This window comes from Scomber scombrus, chromosome 1, assembly GCF_963691925.1.
Source record: "Scomber scombrus chromosome 1, fScoSco1.1, whole genome shotgun sequence".
NCBI classification, from domain to species: Eukaryota; Metazoa; Chordata; class Actinopteri; order Scombriformes; family Scombridae; genus Scomber; species Scomber scombrus.
In genome coordinates this window covers 27,149,943-27,169,033 of record NC_084970.1, presented here as the reverse complement: position 1 = coordinate 27,169,033, position 19,091 = coordinate 27,149,943, and the positions used below count along the sequence as shown (strand labels likewise).

Below are 19,091 nucleotides of genomic sequence, written 5' to 3'. Positions count from 1 at the left end.
TGTGAAATGAGTAGAAATTTCAATATTTCCTTCTGAAATGTAGTGGAGTGGAAGTATACAGTTGCATCAAATATAAATACTCGGGTAAAGTAACTTAATAGTACAGTGTACTTGAGTAAACTTTCTATCACTGCTTACAATCTTCATTAAGCCTCTCAATTTGGAATTGAATGTTCCTATACTGCGTTTTAGCGTGTATAAATCACGATCCTTTATTTACAAATGTGTGATATTATCTACAGTAATTGTATAAAATAAAGATATTTTTTGGAAAAAGTCAAAAGTCTGTCATGGGCTTAATTGTTTTTTTGTGTGAAGATATTCTGGCAAAACCTTTGTGAAATCTTTATGTAGATCCACATCCCCCTGGCGATAATTTATAGTTGTAAAGTGTACATTTTCTTTTACATATACATTTACTTTTCTCTGTATTTGTTATATGAACCCAGAATGTATACGGTTTTGTATGTTGTGTACATTTAAACTTTTTTCCCTTTTTTTTTTGATTTATACAAGATAAAATGCAGTGTTGGAACAATAAATTCCAAATTGAGAAGCTTAATGAAGATTGTAAGCAGTGGTGCAAAGTACATTTACTCAAGTACTCTGTACTTCAACACAATCAAATGTAATAAGTTACATTAGTTTGATTAAGTAATTGAAATATTTAAATTACTCATTACATTTTAAATAGAGTAACTAATCTGTAACCTATTACATTTCCAAAGTAACCTTCCCAACCCTGCTTACATGTAACTAGTTACCCCCCCAACACTGTTTTATTGGTGATTTGTTGGTGATTATCGATAACACCCATTAAACTCCTCCACGTGGTACTGGCTACATAACCCGAGGAGCAGCTCAGCTTTTTTTTCTTTTTCTTTCTTTATTAAACATAAACAATATATACAAACAAATCTGTTTCTGCCAGGGAAACAATCACATTAAGTATTTTTCAAAAATACAGTTTGTTTTCATTGCCTTACTGTTTTTAATGTCTTTAACTGTGGTGCAATATTGATTTAGTTCTTGAGCAATGTGTCCAAAGTTTTACCTTGGAGTCAGTCCATTTCTTCTTATGTATATGGAATTTTCCCAACAACAAAATCAACTGTACAAGATAAACAAAATCTTTGTCTTTCTCTTCATTTTCAAAGTGTAAAAAAACATCTCTATCTCTGAGATTAAATGTCTTATTAGTTTTCTCATTATAAAATGTTGTACATCTACCCAAAAATATTTTACTGTATACACACAATGAAAAAACAAATGACATATTGTTTCTTCTTCTACACCACAGAAGTCACAAGAGTATTCAACAATATATATTCTAAATCTCTCTAAGGTCTTTTTTACTTGATATGGTTCCTTAACTTTATTATTAAGAGCAGCTCAGCTTTCGTCACACTCTGCGACCCGACGTCGGAAGAAGTTGTCGCAGAAAGCAGATCGATGGCTGCCGTCGTCCTGCAGCAACTACACTAGAAACTGATTAAATTGAACTTGTATATTTCAGTGGAGTGGTGCTATGTCTTCGGGAATGACTGGACAAACACCGTAAGTTTTGTGTGTAGTTTTTCCTAGCTGTGAATAAACTTGAGTAACGTTACTTATATATATAATGTTATATATCGGAGCAGCAAAGCTAACATGGTCGTGGCCTGCTAATGTTGGTACATGTTAGCCTGCGCGTGTACGATTTAAAGCCATGGCGAATGAGGCTGTTGAGTGTGAGAGTATCGTATCAAAGTAGTGGAGCATTATAAGTTATTCCTAAAAGTCTTAAATTGATATGTTAGTAATGTAAAGGTCAACCCTAAACAGGAGAGTAACTTTCCAAGTCAGCTAACTAGCTACCTTAAGGTGTTGTTAGCCTAGCCGCGAAAATAAACAGGCTAACAAACTGCAACGCCAGCTTTAATTTAACACTAGATACAAAACAGTGGCCATAATGATGAGATAGTATCTTTAAAAAGGTGTTTTAAAAAGCCATGTGATACTTAACATACATGTTAGCTATTGTAATTTAGGATTGATTACAATAAACCGCGGTTATACCCAAAGTTGGAGGTTGAATAGGATGTCCTCTTTTTTTGTTGTTGAAATATTTACATTATGAACTATATTTAAAGTAAAGGACAAACAGAGAATGCAGGGTGCCATTATATGCCCACACGAGCCCCTCCATTTTCCACAGTTTGATTAATAATAATGTGGTTTGGACTTGTGTCTGAATAAAACCCAAAAGTTATGACCGCGAGGAAAGTGTAGGCTGCTGAAATATATTATAATATATCCCCCTTTGTCTGTAATTAACTGTGGAAAGAGACAGAAGCTCAAAGTTTGACATAGTGCTCTCTTAATGTGTTGACTTTATACTTTCTGTCTGATGTTTCTCAGTCATTAAATCATTAAAATACTATTAAAAGTATTACAAGGACTCAGTCAGAAGCATTGGACTCACTGTTATCATGATGGCATCTCATCACTTATCCAACTAAGTCTACTACATTACTTTGTTCAGAAGTAGAAGTCCATGTCTAATATTATGAATATGAATTATTAGTAGTTAATATTGACTATTGTGCTTTAATGTTGTGTTTCAGGTGCTTAACCAGCCGATGGGATCAGCCAGCCCAACCTAAACAGAGTGTAGATGTAAAGCAGCAGAGGAATAGTGAAAACGCAGCGCATCATGTCTCCTTATCAGGAGTTGTCAGCACGGCTGCTTCCATCAGCACAGTTTCCCAGCCGCTACAAAAAGGAGCAGAGTCTTCGATACGCGATGCAGAGAGGCCAGCCCCTCAGGGAGGAGTTGAAATGGCTGCAGCCATGGCTGCCAAAATAAATGCCATGTTAATGGCAAAAGGAAAATTATTGACTCCTCCACCATTACTGGCAAAGGTGTGCATAGTTTAAAACCCTGTAGCAAAATCATGTGAACCTGGTTTGCCTTGAGTATGCATTTATTATATATATTATATATTATAAGTGCTTATAGTGACTCTTGTTTTTTCACATTTTTCAGACTCCTCCAAGTGCGCCAGTGTCAACCACTTCAGAAGAGATGGTTGTCACAGAGGTAGACATAAATGATGTTCCAATAAACTGCAGGGACCTTCTTACTAAAGGCAAAACACAGGAGGAGGTGCGTGTAAAGTAGTCAAGGCAGTGTAACAGTTTAGAAGAAACAAGTCTTAGATACATATGTTCTCATTATGAGAGTAAAATGCATCTAAAGTTTGAATCATATTGTCTCCCTTTTCCAGATTCGACAGTTTAGTGGGGCAGTGGTCTCAACAAAAGGTCATTACATGGCTGACACCGAAAAGGGAAAAGTAGGGTATGTATTCAGACATTATCATCAGTAATCCTTTTAGTGGAATCGGACCATAGATTTCTGTTCATACTGTTACAGTGATTTATGTCGGGGGTCTGTTTTTAAGGGGTCACCCATCATCAGCCAACCCTCCTTCACATATGACATGAATTTTTGAGTGCTTTAATGATGATGGGAAAAATAAAATGTTTTATGTAGTGCAGAAATTATGTGTTGTTCATGACATTTCTAATTTGCTTTCTTTTAGACAAAGACCTTTGTATTTGCATGTCCAGGGAAAGAACCAAGACCAGGTCAATAGTAAGTAGCACTTAATTATATTTCTGCTATCTACTGAGGCTGGAGTTATTGTCTTTATCTAATGTAATTCATAAATATTTTAAAGTTAGTCAAAGGATTTGTCTTCTATGTCATCTTAGAAGCTGTATTGAGAATAAAGGAGATCATCTCTGAGGACGTATTGAGGGCCTCCGCAGCATCAGGAGGTCAACAGACACCAGTCATGCCTCCACTCACAATCTACCCTCAGCCCCCTCGGCCTGTCATTCCCACACCTGTGCCACGGATGCCAAACACTAACGCAGTGCCAGGACATGGACATCGGCCTGCAGCTCCTCATTCAGGAGTAGGTTGAAATGATTTTAACTGGTGAAATCTGTGCAGGGGATTTAATATCAAAATGTTACCGTGCACCATTCATGACAACTGTATATGTTTAATTAGTTCAGCTTTCTGCACTTGGTGCCTCATGGTGTCAAGATTATGATTTCTAAATTGGAGGTAAAAGAAAGTGAGGCAAATGAAGACCATGTTGCTTTCACTGATACTCACCTCCCAAATTAAGTGGCAGTGAGAACATCCCTGGTGTAAAGGGAAGACCCTTGGGATCCTGCATCTGCTGACAAAGTTTTTCTAATTCTAGTCAAACTTGTTTTAGATTCAATGAACAACCTAAATGTTAATCTTATATTAATAAGATCACATTTTCTCTGATCCTCCAGAGTTTCGTGCACACAAAGATTTTTGTCGGTCTGGACCAGGCGTTGCCCTCGTTCAACGTAAATGAAAAGGTTGAGGGTCCTGGAGGTTCATACCTGAGTCACATCCAGACGGAGACGGGGGCTCGAGTCTTCCTCAGGGGAAAAACTTCTGGCTACATTGAACAAGCATCAAAACGAGAGTCCTTTGAGCCTCTTTATGTCTATATCAGGTAATGCAGCATAATATAGTATCTGAGTGTTTAGCTGTGTGTTTGCTGTCAACTAAAATGGTCAAGTCTATACTTGAATATATTCACGATTTGAAGCAAAGAAAGAGAAGTTTAACTAAGTTTCCATTAAGATCTGGTTCTGTTAAAGTCAGTAAAACAGAACCACATGAAGGGGATTTGATTTTAGCTTGATTGGGTCTTCCTACAGAATAGGAAATTACTTAAGGTTTATGAAAGTTTTTTGTTTCAGTGAATGAAACTACCTGGTTCAGTTTTATGTTAATTTGTGATGGAACCAGCTACCTAAGAACCCTGCTTGCATATGAAACCACTTTTCTTTTTGTTCTCTGTTAGTCTTTTCCTGAGACTGTCTCATCCTGTTTAACAATGACCCTTTGTGTGTTTCAGCCACCCAAATGCAGCTGGGCTGGAGGCAGCAAAGAAACTCACAGAGTCTCTGCTGGAAACTGTAAGTTCATGGTATTGTTGCCACATATTAAGTTGTGGAGTTATTCTGAATTGAATGAGAGCCTAATGGGAGGTTTAAGAAGGTGAAACTATTAAAGCATATAGTTGTCACTGATACCAACCTCCAAAAGCGAAAGTGGTAGTGTGAACCACCTGATCTCCAGAGATAGGTTTTGAGTGCTCTGCACCTACCCACAATGCTATTCAACTGTTAAAAATATAACTGCTCAGCTTTTTTTAAATGTAATCTTCACAGTTTTTCTTTTCTCTCATTCTCCAGGTGAGAGCAGAACATGGCCGCATGGTGTCGATGTACACGGCCACCGGCTCTACACAACGTGAGTATGCTTTTACGTCTCTGAAATGAACAGGCAAATTCCAACAGGGTGAACAAATATCAGGCACTAGCTGACTGCATTCTTCTTGTGGTAATTAATCCTCTCCTGACGTCTTTAGTGGCTCAACAATAGGTTGAAATAGTAGGTCACAGTTGTCAAACACCCTTGTTATTGATCCATGTGATATAAGCTATTAACTCCACGTTCTATACTTTCATTTCAGCATACGCAGCACATGGATTTCCACCTAATAGCAATTACTCTAGCCAGGGGTCCTGGTATAACTACCCAGCAAATGGGTATGCTGGCGGCTATTCAGCGTACCCAGGAGCCGGTGGTTATTGGAGTAATGCAAATGGTCCCCCAAGTCATTCTAACATGTCGACAAACCCTCCATCTTCTCAGGCAATGGTTCAGTATCCGGTGTGTCCAAGGAAACCGCATCCGTATCTCGTCCAGGTAAACACCAAAAAATCAAGGCTGTCTCTACTTGTTTGCAGTATTCGTATTATATATTTTAATTTTGTCAATTGATTGTTTAGATTGTAAAGTGCTAAAAAATACTTTTGCATTTCTTAAGTTTCATTTTGGTCTCATCAGCAACCAAGAACACCAAATACAAATTTTTATAATGACAGAGAAAAAGGAGAGCAAACAAAAAAAATGTTTGATAATATTTAGTTAATCCTTTTAATAGATTGGTGAGTTAGGAATTTAAACAACACTAAAATCTTCTCAAACACATCACCATCTTAATAAAAGTTAATATTTGCAAGGTCGTATCCATTTTAAATCAAGACACATCAAATCTGTCAAGGCTGTTGAAGTTTTATTTATTTTAGGTTTTTAAGTCCTACTCCAGCATCAGTATGTGTGTGTGTGTTTCTGGGGTTTTTTTCTGCTTAAGGACCCTGGCAGCAGAGAAACTGTGGAGGCTGAAGGATCTTTAAACACCCCCCCTGACTCAGGAAGTCCCAAACATCATTTCCAGGAGGTGGCTGAAGAAGAACAGGTGAGCTGAAGAGTTTTACCGGCACATAACACTGACAGATGATTCTGGCTATTAAAAAGTGATTGAGAGACGCACATCACTACTAAACCCAGTTTCTTTTAAACTTATGCGCTCTCTCCTTCTCTCTCTCGCCTATTTTCCAAACTTGTAGAGTAGTGAGTAGATGAATTATTGTTAAAAGATCTAATTAACATCCCTAATACAGCTAGCCGTAAAACAAAGCCGAGCAGTGTTTTTTGATGAGGTTTAAGCTGATTCTTTGTGTTGGTCTGTATGGAAGTTCTTGACATCAACAATCAATGCTTAAAGCCCTTCAGACACCGTTAAATTCATGACTTGGTCTGTCAGGAGACATGAGTCTTTAAAATTGTAAATTAAATGAATGGTTTTAATGCAGACTTGCTTATTGGTTCAACCTTTGCTGATTTGCTCTTTAATTTTACATTTAACAGATTTTAATAATAACTAGATGCAAGTAGCTTTCTCATGGAGGATTTGTAAAGCTCAGGATTTTGGGTTTTTTTTAAGCAGCAAATATCTTTTAATTAGTTCATGCCTTGATTTTAATGTCCCCACAACTGCAAGAGGACACTGATCACAGCTGTTTGCAAATCAACACGGGCCTCTTGTAATACAGCACAAGTGAGGGTGAGAGTGTTCAGTCACAGTTAAACTAGAGGTTTTGGACACCAGATGGTACCTTAATGTCAAAAGTGTCAGCAGGATTTTTTAATTACGGCTTATTTTTTTGTTACTTTGACCCTTTTTTATATTTTTAATGATTTTTTTATTTTATTTTTATTAATCAGACTAATGCATTTATAACTAACACTTCCAGTTCAGTTTTGGCTGTGGATCATATCCTTTCTCTCTCTCTCTCAACAGTCAAAAGCTAAAAGACCACAAAAAACCCTCTATCTTTAAAAACATGAAGTTGAAGTCAAATAGCAGTTTTTGTTAACTTTTTTCTTATATATCAAATCTTTTTCTGTCTGTTAATACGTTGTGAAGTTTTTAATCTAGACTGTTTTGTGCTTTTCTGTTTTAGCCTTCCAGCAGCTCTCCGGAGGGTCCTCCTCATCAGGAATCTGCACCTCCTGCCTCCAGTGCCGGAGAGGAGAGAGTAGTAGAAAGGTATGTTGATTTCCTTTTAAATGTCATTCTTTATGAATCTTGTGTGGCCTAGATATTAATGTTTCTCTCTTTTTCAGGATTCTGATGCCTCCACCGCCACCTCCCTTTACAGCTCCTGCCCCTGTTGCACGCAAAAGGCCGAGAGACGTGGTGACGGAAGATCCAGCCTGTCTGCCCGACAGCACCGCGTCAGTTGGTATGCAGTTTTCTGTTTCCTCGTATTCTGAGAGCTTAAGAGTACTCAGATATTCCTTCTGTGGAGTTGTCTGTTGCATGAAATGGCATCTCCCCCCATGGAGGAATGGAGGAGGAGTGGAGACCTGTGTGAATCCCTCCACTGGTGGAACCCACTAACTCGCTCTTCTTGTATATGTTTTTTGTCTTTCCCTTGTTTTCTCTCTCAACATGTGTCCCCGGACCTGCCTGTTATGGATGTGTCTCTGCTGCCGTTTCATTTGATATCTTCCCTCCCCTGGCTGTGGATCAAACGAACTCAAAACCACCGCTAACATGGGGCTCCTCAATGGGTTTCTTTTTTGTTTTGTTCTCTCGCTTTGTCTCCCCCTCCCCTTCTCTCTCTCTCTTCATCTCCCATCTCTCTCCCTCCATTTTTATTGTGCCCTTACAGGAGTTCAAGAGGAGGTGTGTGAGAAGAAGTCTAAAGTGGATGAAGATGCATCAGGGCTAGTGCCCTACGGAGAAGACTCCTCTGATGAAGAGGAGGAGAGGACACGCAGCAGTAAGACCGATAACTCATAACCCCTGCCCCGCCCCTTCCCACTGTCCAGGATGCCCACAGACCCAAAAACGACATACTGTCGACGTCACAATTCTCAGACCCCAATAAAAGGAAAAATCCACCCCTGCATTTTTATACACTGTATCAAGACCATATCACTTTTTCTTCATGTTTTAACACTTTTACTAATCTGACGCACCAGGTGGTTTGTTACACTGTGACATAGATGGTTTGAAACTGGTTAGAGAAAGGCAGGTACTTTAAAAAAAAAAAAAAAAAAACGTGACAGGTGATTGGATGAACCATCTGTCTTTCACTGTCTAACCTTGCGAGGCAGTTGGATTTGCGAGAATCCTCAAAGGACACAGATTGGTGGTTCGGACACACGGTTAGTCCAAACTTGACCAGACAGATTCTTGTGTGATCTTGTGAAGTTGTGAATCCAGCTACCACACAAGGTATTTCATTTACTACAAAACGCATATATAATTGCTGACAATCTTCCCATTTTTAAATGTTACAGGTTTTTATAGGATTTTTTTATTTTCTTTCTTCCCAACACAGTGGTTTCCATTCATCTCTGTGCGTCACTTACTTCAGATTTCTGGTATTCTATTGCCATTTAGGACACACCATCAGGTCTTAATACAGGGTAAACAGGCCAAAGATGCAGAAAAACATTGATATGGTCTTTTAAATATCACTGGTTTCTGATGTTGAGTGCTTTCCTGGAGTTTTTAGAAAGAAGGATTGTTCTTTTCTCTCCTGATGTAAGTATGTATGTGTATGTATTGCCTTTGTTTTTGCCATTTATTTGAGTCAGTGTAGTAAGACAATAAACAAGGGAAGGGAGAAAGGTGTGACATGCAAGGCTCCCCTGGCCAGGAATTGAACCATGGACATTTTAGTTATATGGTAGGCACCTTAACCATTAGGCCACAAGGACACCCCAGTAACGCCTTTCTTTAACCTCCCAGAAAATTGTAGGATTTAATCAAAGTTGGGCATATTTCAATTTATGCACACCTGATGTAATGCAAATGTAAATAGATAGCTGGCCAACTAGTTTATAAACATTGTACGCTGTGTTTTCCATTAGCTACATGCCGTTAAAGAATCTTGAGGCTTAGTTTTTAGAAATAACAAATCTTTTCTGCAATGTTTTCTCCCTATGTTATTGCTTAATATTAATTGAAAATGGTGAGTCTATTTTTAAACCTTTCTTTTAGACAATAAAACTTGCACTTACCATTCTTTTTTTAGATGGCCGAGGAATTTTTTTTAGTTATGAAAAACAGTGTCTAGTAAAGCAGATCACATCACCAGTAGCCCGTTTTTAACAGTAAGTATTATGGGTGGATTTTTCCTTTTTAATGTGGATACAGTTGTGTAATAACTACAGGTGGATTCTTCTTTCTTAAAACACTTTAATTTCATTTTTCAACGCATCTTTTGTTAATCAAAAACCAGCCAGTCTCAGCCCCATTTCCTTTTTTTTTTTTTTTTTTTGAATTTTATCACTTGGACTGCTGCAGTTACTGATGGTATAAATACATATTGTAAACTTCAGTGAAACTTTTTTCTTATCTTGGAAAATGGTGTATGCCTGTTCCCATGGAATACTATAATAAACACACCTGAAATTCCCTTATTGTCTTTGGATCCCACATATTATGTACAGCTTAGAAAGCTCAGTGTACTTTTTCATGAATCTTAACAACGGTAGGGTTTTCTTTTAAGGCAGGTGCAGTCATGATCCAGAACTCGGTTAAGTAGTTCACTTCCAGCCAGTCCTGGATTTTATGTTATATAAATTCTCTGAATAGATCTAATGATGTCAGATAAATGCATATTCAGGAGCCTCTATACCATTGTGCACAGTGAGCTCTCCTGTGTTGTCCAGACTAAAGCAAGGGTGGACGTAATTTCGGAAGTGACAGTGGAAGGTGTGTAGATGTTGCTCCAGATCCACATTAAAAAAGGACAGAGTCCCCCTTTCATAGTCCAGTGCCACTCCTATTCGCACTGGATTCACGGTGAGCCTCAGGTCAGGGCTCCAACCGCGGTGCAGAAACTCGTACTTATGCCTGAGAAAGACGGAGAGCAACATTATGATTGTGTACAGCAAAGAATTTCTAAATATAAAGGTTTTTCCTCTCATCCTGTTGCAAAAATGGTCCCACTATGTGAGCCATTAGTGAAGCAGATGTTGGATCATAAGCAGCAGCAGGATTTCATACGGCTGTGGATTAAAGAAAATGAGAAATGTGTTGGTTAAATTTTGCGTAGGCAGGATCACCAGGAAGATGCCGACAATGACAACCACATTCAGGGCTCGTGTGATTCGCCTCACCGTGATTTGCTGAATGTGACAATTGGACTGTCCTGCTTTGTTCCATGAAGAGTTGCCATAGCAACACTTTTTTTTTTAAAGTAACACATATTCAACTGTAGGCTTTTTCTACCTTCAGTGGGCTTAGTTTTGCATAGAGCTGATGTGCAATTTTTTGCTTAGGAAAGATACATTTCTAGTGCCTAAAAATACAGTCTTGGCCCAGTTTCCATGAACTGCAATCACAGTCTCAGAGGATCAGCATGCTAAATCTGGAATCAGATAGGCTGAGAAGTCTGCGTCTCCTCGGTCTGTGTAGTCCTGTTAAAATAAGTCAGTTTTTCCTTCCCAGCCTGCACAACACATGGGAACAACAAGGATATTTGAACAAATAAAAAGCAGCAACAAAGGTTACTTGAACCTCTAATTTTTTCTTTTTCATCATATGTGGTCCAACAGACCTCGCTGCTTTTGGTTTCCTTTAAATTAGGACTGGGCAATACGGACAAAATGATCAAATATGATATTTCTGACCAAATACCTCAACACTGATTTTGCGACAACATTCTAGGGATGACTTAGCTTTCACAAAATTTTTAGACATTGAGATTCTTGATATTATCATCAGTAATGTGGAAATAATGACAGTGGCTAAACTAGGAAAGGTTTAGCCACTTATGCCAATTCATGATATAGGATCCAAAATCTAAGACAATATCTAGTCTCATATGATAGATGTATTGCCCAACCCTACTATAAATGTTGAATTTTCTTGTTACATATTAAAACCCTACATCTAAAAACATATTGAAGTCGTAACTCTTCTCTCCTCCATAAACTTTGACTTTCATGATGATAAAATACAGAAATAACCATAAATTGTTGTTGCTTCACTAAATAAAGAAATATCATGTTTATAAGTTATATGGGCTATGCTTGACAAATATTTATAACTTTAATATCTATACTTCAAAATGAACGTTTGATATTCTATGTAGTGAATTTATGTCCAAGAACAAATTCAAATTTACCCAAACTTATTTAGGAGGAGAAAAATGCATAAAAAAGTACTCTCAAAACCAATCATAGATACAGTGTGTGTGAAAATCTGTTTAATCATGATTTACTGCTGAGGTCGATGAGACCCCAATCATAAGTGAACTAATTTTCTGTAGTGGTCTTGTCATGTCATGACTTCAAATTAACATTTATAATCAATTCTCGTTAAAGTCATAAAGTGAGCTGTTAACGAGGATCTGATGTCTTCTGGACACCAAACAGTACACAAAGGTTAATAGACATCACAGTGACAGTGCACTTGTACCTGGATGGAGTGAGAATGTGCCTCATACACCAGGATGTACTGGTGGCTCCGAGGTAGGAGTCCTTCTCTGTGTCCTCATACGCTACTCCAATCCTAAACTCTGTCCCGTCATCCACCTCCACTTCCCAGTAATGCCGGCCTCGCACTGGAATCAGATCCCCCAGGACAGCTACACAACTGCACACACACACATTTCACATATGTACACTTAAAAAGGGGTATATAACATACAAACAAATATACCTTAAAGATAATTTATTTCTTTACCTGGTAAAGGTGTTATCATCTGAGGCCATTGCACTTATTGGCAGCTCCTCGTCTCCATAAAACACGGTGAAGCCGTCCTCAGAGATGGACAGGCAAGGGTGGGCAGTATCCTCCAGGAGGTAGAAGAACGTACCTGTGCAGGTAAACAAACACGTTTGTCATCTAATGAATGTGCCAAAAAGCAACGGTGGAAAGAAAGTTCTGCTTTTCAAGTCCAATTCTGAGGTATTTGTACTTTACTTACTTTACTTGAGTTACTTCTCAGATTGAGGATTCCGATTTTATATACAAAACATGATCAGTGAATAAATTAGGCATTGCTCTAGATAAAACTACATGACTACATGAATTAATTCAAATTAGCTCCAATTTGAAATCTTATTTTACCATTGATACTTTAACACTTGAGTGCATTTATAGTACATTAATCAAAATTTTGAATGCAAGACTTGTGTATTTTTATGTAGTTTTCACTTAAGTAAATGATCTGGATAATAATCCATAGGAACCATGAGCAGATTAATGAGTGATACTTCAGACCTGTCGTGGAAACAGTTATAACTTCACTCCTGTCACTGGGCCCGCCGATGTTGACGGCTCTCACAGAGATGAGGTAACGCCGTCCTGTCTGCAGCTGGATCAGACACTGGCAGGTGGGCAAGGCTACTATAGACCTGAAGGATTAACCCATGGGACAACAGGCTGATATTAGTTTCTCTTAAATATAATAAATGCATAACGATGACAACTTTTTGGGTTGGCTTTATTATTTCCATAACCCCATGACTGTGTAAAACCTTTGAAAATAACATATTTTCCAACCGCGTTTGAAATACCAGGTGGATAAATTAGATGGTTAACAAGGATCTTTGTCATATCTGGAGCATGGGACCCATTTTAGTCAAGAAAGCTTCCATTCAATGACGTGAAAATAAACAAACCATTCAAATAAAAAAGGCCTAAACAATTCTCTAAAGTGACCTGATGCAAAATGAAAATGACCCCAAAAGTGAGGACAGTATTCTAGCTGACGCTAACAGTGCTGCAGGAGCTGCGGCTAAGAATAGATTTTCTAGGACAGAGTGTGTCTTGATTCAGCAGCTCTATATCCATGGGACCTCAAAATCCCAGGCAAGCACTAACACAGGGTTGTTTATGGATGTATTGGAGCAAAAGCCTTATTAAAAGGATCGGCCAGTGGAGACAAATATCACGGGGTGCTGCATCTTTGAAGCTCTGTACTTTCACTAGGCCACTTTTGTTTATACTGAGATATTTTTACTTTGTGTGTGAACTTTAAGGATAAAGCTGCGATTTTGCTGTATTTTTCTAACTGTCAACAAATCTTATGTGCAGAGCCAAACCAACAATGAATTGATCCTACTTACAAGTATTGTGTGTGTATCCAAAGCCTGAGATATTTCATTCTTCTGTGTTGCAGACCTCCATTGTTGTCCAAAAGCTGTTAAAAACTGAGGCTGAAAATATGATTGTTTTCATATTATATTTGCAGTTTGTTGTTGAAACCCTTGTGAATTATGTGTATTGGCGGCATTATCATAAATAGCTGTGATGCAAGCCACCCATTAAAGCTTGGCGAGCTGCATGAGCCTTGTGAGCTGCACAATGAGTAACACAGCTCTGGAAAAAGAAAACGTGATCGCTGTTATTAGTCTTTGGAGATGAGATGTTTGTAGCCAACTACCATGACCGTAGTCTTGTGATGAAGGAACAGGTCATCCAGTGTCACAGTGTGACTCACTGATGTGTTTTTCATAGTTTTTGGACAACAAAGGAAGTCTATGGCACAGAGGAACAAGATATATCAGGCTTTGGATTCACATACAATACTTGAAAGTAGCATCAGTTCATCATTGGTTCAACTCTGCACATGAGATTTGTTGACAATAAGAAAAATATAGAAAATAAACAGCCATGTCCTTTAAATTGTGAGCTTGTTTCTATGTTGAATCTGTCACATTAGGGCAGTCTGATATGATATACTGCTGATGTGTGGTAATATTAACACAGCTCTTACTCAGTAATACCGCCATCAGTACCCATGTCACTGAGCTCCACAGTGTAAGAGTCAACAGGGTTGGTGTTTCCTGACTCCCAGCGGATCAGAGCAGCCTCTGGACAGCTTGTACAATCCCTCTGCTTGATCACTGGAGGCGACGGCACTGCGGAGAGAGGAATCAACCATTTTCTTTCTAATCAAATGTCAATCATGTGAGACTGAAGTGGTTACGAATAGACAGAAGTACACCTGAAAATAGATTTTGCGAGACAACTTGAGAACAATTATTTCACCTGTCACAAGTTTAATGACTCTTTGTGTAGTTGTGGGAGTATCATTTATTACCTGTCATGTATAAGGCCTTCTCACTCGCTGGGCTGATGCCTGTAGTGTTGGTAGCTGTCACCCAGAGCTCGTACTGAGCGTTGGGCAGCAGATCTGTCACAGTGCAGTGGGTCTCCTTTACTTTTATCTTGCTTACTGAAAAGCGAGCACAGATTTAACTATCACAGCGGAAAATAATATGCCTCAGAGAAACCAGAGCGAGTCCCACATCATTAGATACTATGTCAACAGTAAATGGTGTTATCATGCATGCAATATGAATGTGGAGTCAGTGTCCCTGAGCTATACCATGTGGTGCACAGGTGCTGTCTGCTGGCATGTCCTCCAGCACAGGCCTGTAGTACAGCTCGTAGTACTCCACTGTGTCGTCGGAGAACAGGCTCCAGCACACACGCAGGGACGTCAGTGTGGCAGAGTTGGGCATCTGTGGGTTGATAACTGGGGCAGATGGAGCTGTGTTCACATTGGAAAGACATTATTAATCCAATAATCCATCAGAATCACAATAATAGATAACAAGCATAAACAATAAGTTATGATATGTTTTTGTATTTAGGCTCAACACTGACACTTTGTTTTCATTTATCAGGATTTATATTTTTATCCATAATATCTGGCAACACTTCTTGAAGTGTGGATTTTTAAAATAAAGGAAATGGTCCAGAAAACACAGGTGATGTCAACAAAACAATTAAAATGTGAATATGTGTGAACAGGTATCATAGTGAGTTCATTTCTAACAGAGAATGAGAAGTACTGTACTGCATGTGTTGCCCACTGCTGATTACACTGTGTGAAACTACAAAGTTGGTAAATTGCTATTGAGCAAATTGAGTGCTCAGCAAGTTCATTCTTGACCTTAAAAACTGCAGTTTGATGAAAACTAAACCTCAAGTTATGTTTTTAATTGGTAGTTAATGATCTCTGGGCAAACAAAAAGTACTAATACACCACAGACTTTCCTATGTGGTTATTGTATCTTGGTCGCCCAACAGCACAATGCCTTCAAGAGAATGAATGTCATTATGTTTGAACACTTTTTACTGGTTAATTTATTCATTAATTAAAGTACTGAACTCTCTCATCTGTCCTGTACTGACACAGTCACTGATTAAGAGGTGAGCTGGAGGAAATCAGACCTGGAACAACGTTGATGGAGTCCATCATTGTTTGGACGTCTGACAGGTCGGAGACAAGTGGTGGGTTAAACTCAAGAGTTGTAGACAGACTGAGGTCCATTTCCTCTTTGGCAAACTCCTCGATTCTGGAGAGGTACAACAAAAAAAACCTTCTTATATGGTATATTGTGTCCTCATGCCATTCATCTAGATCAGTCATTATGTAAGTAGTAACATAATATTAGATGAAACTACATGCACAATTACCTGGAGACATGTTATTAGTCACATGGCGTTAATGATTAGTCTTTCAAAAATCACACTTCAGTCTCCAGCCGTGTTGTGTCACAACATGTCAGCATCGTATTTACCTTTTAATGGCGGGAATAACTGCCTGTCAATAAATGACAAAGAGAGCAATTCAACCACGCAGTAAAACAGAGACAAAGACAATATTTGTGGGTATAAATTGTACACACAATCATTTAGTCTGTATTTTATACTACATTAAGATTATTTGAGGAAACAACTTGGAGCTATTTATCAGCACAAATCCAGCCTGTCTGGGGAAAACACAAAGACAAAAGCAAGGACACCTTCAAGAAAAGCCTCTTGTCCTGGCTGCGGTAGATCTCCTGGGCGGCCTCAATGTGCTCCTTGGAGGCATCCAGCGCCTCACCGCAAGCCAGCAGCTGATTGTACAAAGCTTCCAGCTTACTCTTCTTCTCCTCCTCCAGTCCAGCCGCCCTGTCATCGTACCGCTGAGACAGCGTCTGTAGCACGTCGTTATAATGCTGCTCCAAGTGCTGCTCCTGACGGCCAAAATTCTCCTGTGCATACGTTTATATCATTTAGTGAGTTCCACATTTGTTTTACATTAAACAAAATATGGAAAGATGAGAAAAATTAATGAAATGGATGTTTGTCTCTTCAGCTCAGGCCCTCTTGGGAACACACACACACACACACACACACACACACACACACACACACACACACACACACACACACACACACACACACTTTCCAGTTACCAAACTTTCTCTGGTACAAACTGAAATCTGACATCTTGATCTTTTTTCTCAGGCACTGAGTTCAATAAAATAATAATAAAAAAAGCTGAAAACAAAAGTATTCCCATGTGCTCACACACAGCCACAACATAATAAATCACTGTCAAAACACATTGTACCAATCTGTTTCATTAAACTTAAAAAGACTCTAGAGTCTGACATTTACCTCCACAGTGAGGAAGATTTCCTCCAGATGACCTGCAAAGTTCTCCATCTCTGCAACCTTCCCTTGCAAGCGATTCCTGATGGTGTTGATCTCGTTCTTAAAATATTGAAAGCCATAATTTATCTTCTTAATTCAAACCAATGACACAGCTAGAGACCATTTTTCAGCCAGGCCTGTGCTTTCAGGACTTTCTGCTCATGTCTGTCGCTTGGTATGAAAGAACTTTCATGTGGACAGCTCCATCTTCTGGGAATTAGCTACAAAGAAACCTAATTATGTCACAAGTAATAGTTTTAAAGCAAAGCTGCAGCCACTTCTAGGAGAAGAAATGTGATCATTTTAATATTTGTTAAGAAATAGTGATGCCTTGCTTTTACAGAGATTTTCTAAGGAAACTCCAATCCTCTTTGTTGAACAGGGGTTGGATACAATAAAAAAAATCATAAATCATGGGTGAAAACTGCATTAACTTCCCCACCTCAGTGTCTCCCTCCTTGAATACAACATCATCATCCTCATCATCATCATCATCATCGTCGAGTCCATCTTCTGCCCCAGTGGGAGACGGGGTGCTGGTGTCACAGGGCTCAAAACGAAGGGACTCGTTAGTGTTGACAGAGAACCGCTGGAAGGTTGACACATCTTGGGTGGCCCTCCCTCCTCTGTCTCTGGAGGGCTCCATGGTGGTGGACGACTCTCTGCTCAGCTCCTGGTGCTCGGCTTCCTCTGCAATCACATCCAGTCTTCCTCCACTTATATCATACAGATCCATGAGGAGAGTGACTGTGGGAGGACAGACACAGAGAGGACAGACACAGAGAGGTTTACTCATTAAGGATTCAAAATTCTTCAATTTTGCCCTTCAGTTCTTAAGTATGTATATCTATACATCAAAAGCAATTTATGAGTATGTTCTAAAAATTCCTGCATCAAATAATAACTCAGCAGGATGAAACAAAACAACATAAGATCTGAAAACTATGCTCTTCATACTAAAAACAAGTAACTTGCCTGTGCAGAACAATCAAAAGTTTTAACAATGAATAGTCAGCTGGAGGCAAATTTACCTGAATGATACAGGAAATCAGTTTGTTCTAAACAACCATGTCAGGGCAACAGTGGTGTCCGACAAGCCAACTCTGTAAGCAGTTCAAACTACACCCAGCAGCTGAGACAAAAATAGACAGGGGAGTCAGGCTGCTCAAATGTCAGGCATGTTAAACGTCTCTGTTAGACGTTATTTGTTGAATTAAACATATTCTTGTGACTAATTGGTGATCAGTTTTGGTAACAGTGTTAAAACACTTTCAATCAGTGTCGCTTTGAGTGCTTTTCTGTTAATTTTTTTGATAGTTAGAGGATGTGGAAATCCCCAAACATGTGATTCAAAGGTCAAAGTGGAACACCATACGTGATCATTGTGGTGCCTTCACGGCTCCTCGGAAACTCAAATGCTGCTATTCACACATTTCTGATCGGTGATTGTGTGAAATATGAATCGCTTGCCTTTTTTTTTTTAGTTAAAGGGGTATATGAAGGGTAATATTTGATATCTAAATCAAGCAACACTACTTTTCATACACTTTCACATCACGCATACAGTCTAAACAGTTCAGACATTAGTTACATAGGCTATATGAGGAAATAAAAGAATATGACATAATTAATTACATTGAAAGATAATTAAAAAAACATAATAAAAATAAAAGCAAGGTTTTTTTTAAAGGGAAAAAAGGTGGAGGTTCATAATATATTTTAGTCAGATGTTTCAGGGGGCAGTGTTTCAAATCGTTTGGGGGGCTCTTTCATACCAACCATCACACTGCACAACACCACAGCTCCCAGTACCTCCCACTCAAACTAAAAAAGACTGATGCTGTCCTTACTATGTTAATCCCAGGAAAAACATTGTACACACGTATAATCTCATGAATTTCTGCATATTGCACATTTGCAGATTTACTTACAGAGATGGTTTACTGTATATGGTATTTTATTTTAGTTTATTCATCTTTATCACTTTCACCCTTACGCTGCTACTTTTTTTTCCTACTATACTGCTTTTGTCGATTTGAATTTCTTAGCTTTTTTATACTAGTTTAAGTGATTTTAATAAGTTATTCTGCAGCATTATTCTCTGAGCTGTAGTAGCAAAACATCTTTAACCAACATTTTTCCGACATCTCTTGGGTACGTGAAAGCAAC

At 38.6% G+C, this 19,091-nt stretch overlaps 2 protein-coding genes across 3 annotated transcripts; one reads left to right on the top strand and one right to left on the bottom strand.

Moving 5' to 3' along the window:
• The first annotated feature begins 1,434 nt into the window (after window positions 1–1,434).
• Window positions 1,435–9,888, top strand: LOC133984923 (KH homology domain-containing protein 4-like). Of its 2 annotated transcripts, XM_062424450.1 has the most exons (14): window positions 1,477–1,557; window positions 2,607–2,904; window positions 3,029–3,148; window positions 3,270–3,343; window positions 3,588–3,640; window positions 3,760–3,965; window positions 4,342–4,550; window positions 4,959–5,019; window positions 5,299–5,356; window positions 5,580–5,815; window positions 6,264–6,368; window positions 7,417–7,502; window positions 7,580–7,698; window positions 8,131–9,888. In XM_062424450.1, exons 1-14 carry the CDS (start codon window positions 1,529–1,531, stop codon window positions 8,259–8,261), a joined length of 1,785 nt encoding a protein of 594 aa, XP_062280434.1. In that variant the 5' UTR covers window positions 1,477–1,528; the 3' UTR covers window positions 8,262–9,888. The 2 variants fall into 2 exon arrangements, with proteins under 2 accessions (XP_062280426.1, XP_062280434.1); XM_062424442.1 differs by having other exon boundaries at window positions 1,435–1,557; window positions 7,580–8,272.
• A 137-nt stretch (window positions 9,889–10,025) lies between these two features.
• LOC133984913 (fibronectin type III and SPRY domain-containing protein 2) lies at window positions 10,026–18,173 on the bottom strand. The gene is made up of 13 exons (XM_062424429.1): window positions 17,954–18,173; window positions 17,365–17,669; window positions 16,887–16,982; window positions 16,244–16,477; window positions 16,019–16,041; window positions 15,669–15,793; window positions 14,818–14,982; window positions 14,530–14,664; window positions 14,203–14,347; window positions 12,705–12,838; window positions 12,165–12,297; window positions 11,898–12,074; window positions 10,026–10,328 (listed from the first exon to the last, which is right to left on the bottom strand). The coding sequence occupies exons 2-13, from the start codon at window positions 17,656–17,658 to the stop codon at window positions 10,079–10,081; spliced, it is 1,911 nt and encodes a 636-aa protein (XP_062280413.1). The 5' UTR covers window positions 17,659–17,669; window positions 17,954–18,173; the 3' UTR covers window positions 10,026–10,078.
• Window positions 18,174–19,091: the final 918 nt, after the last annotated feature.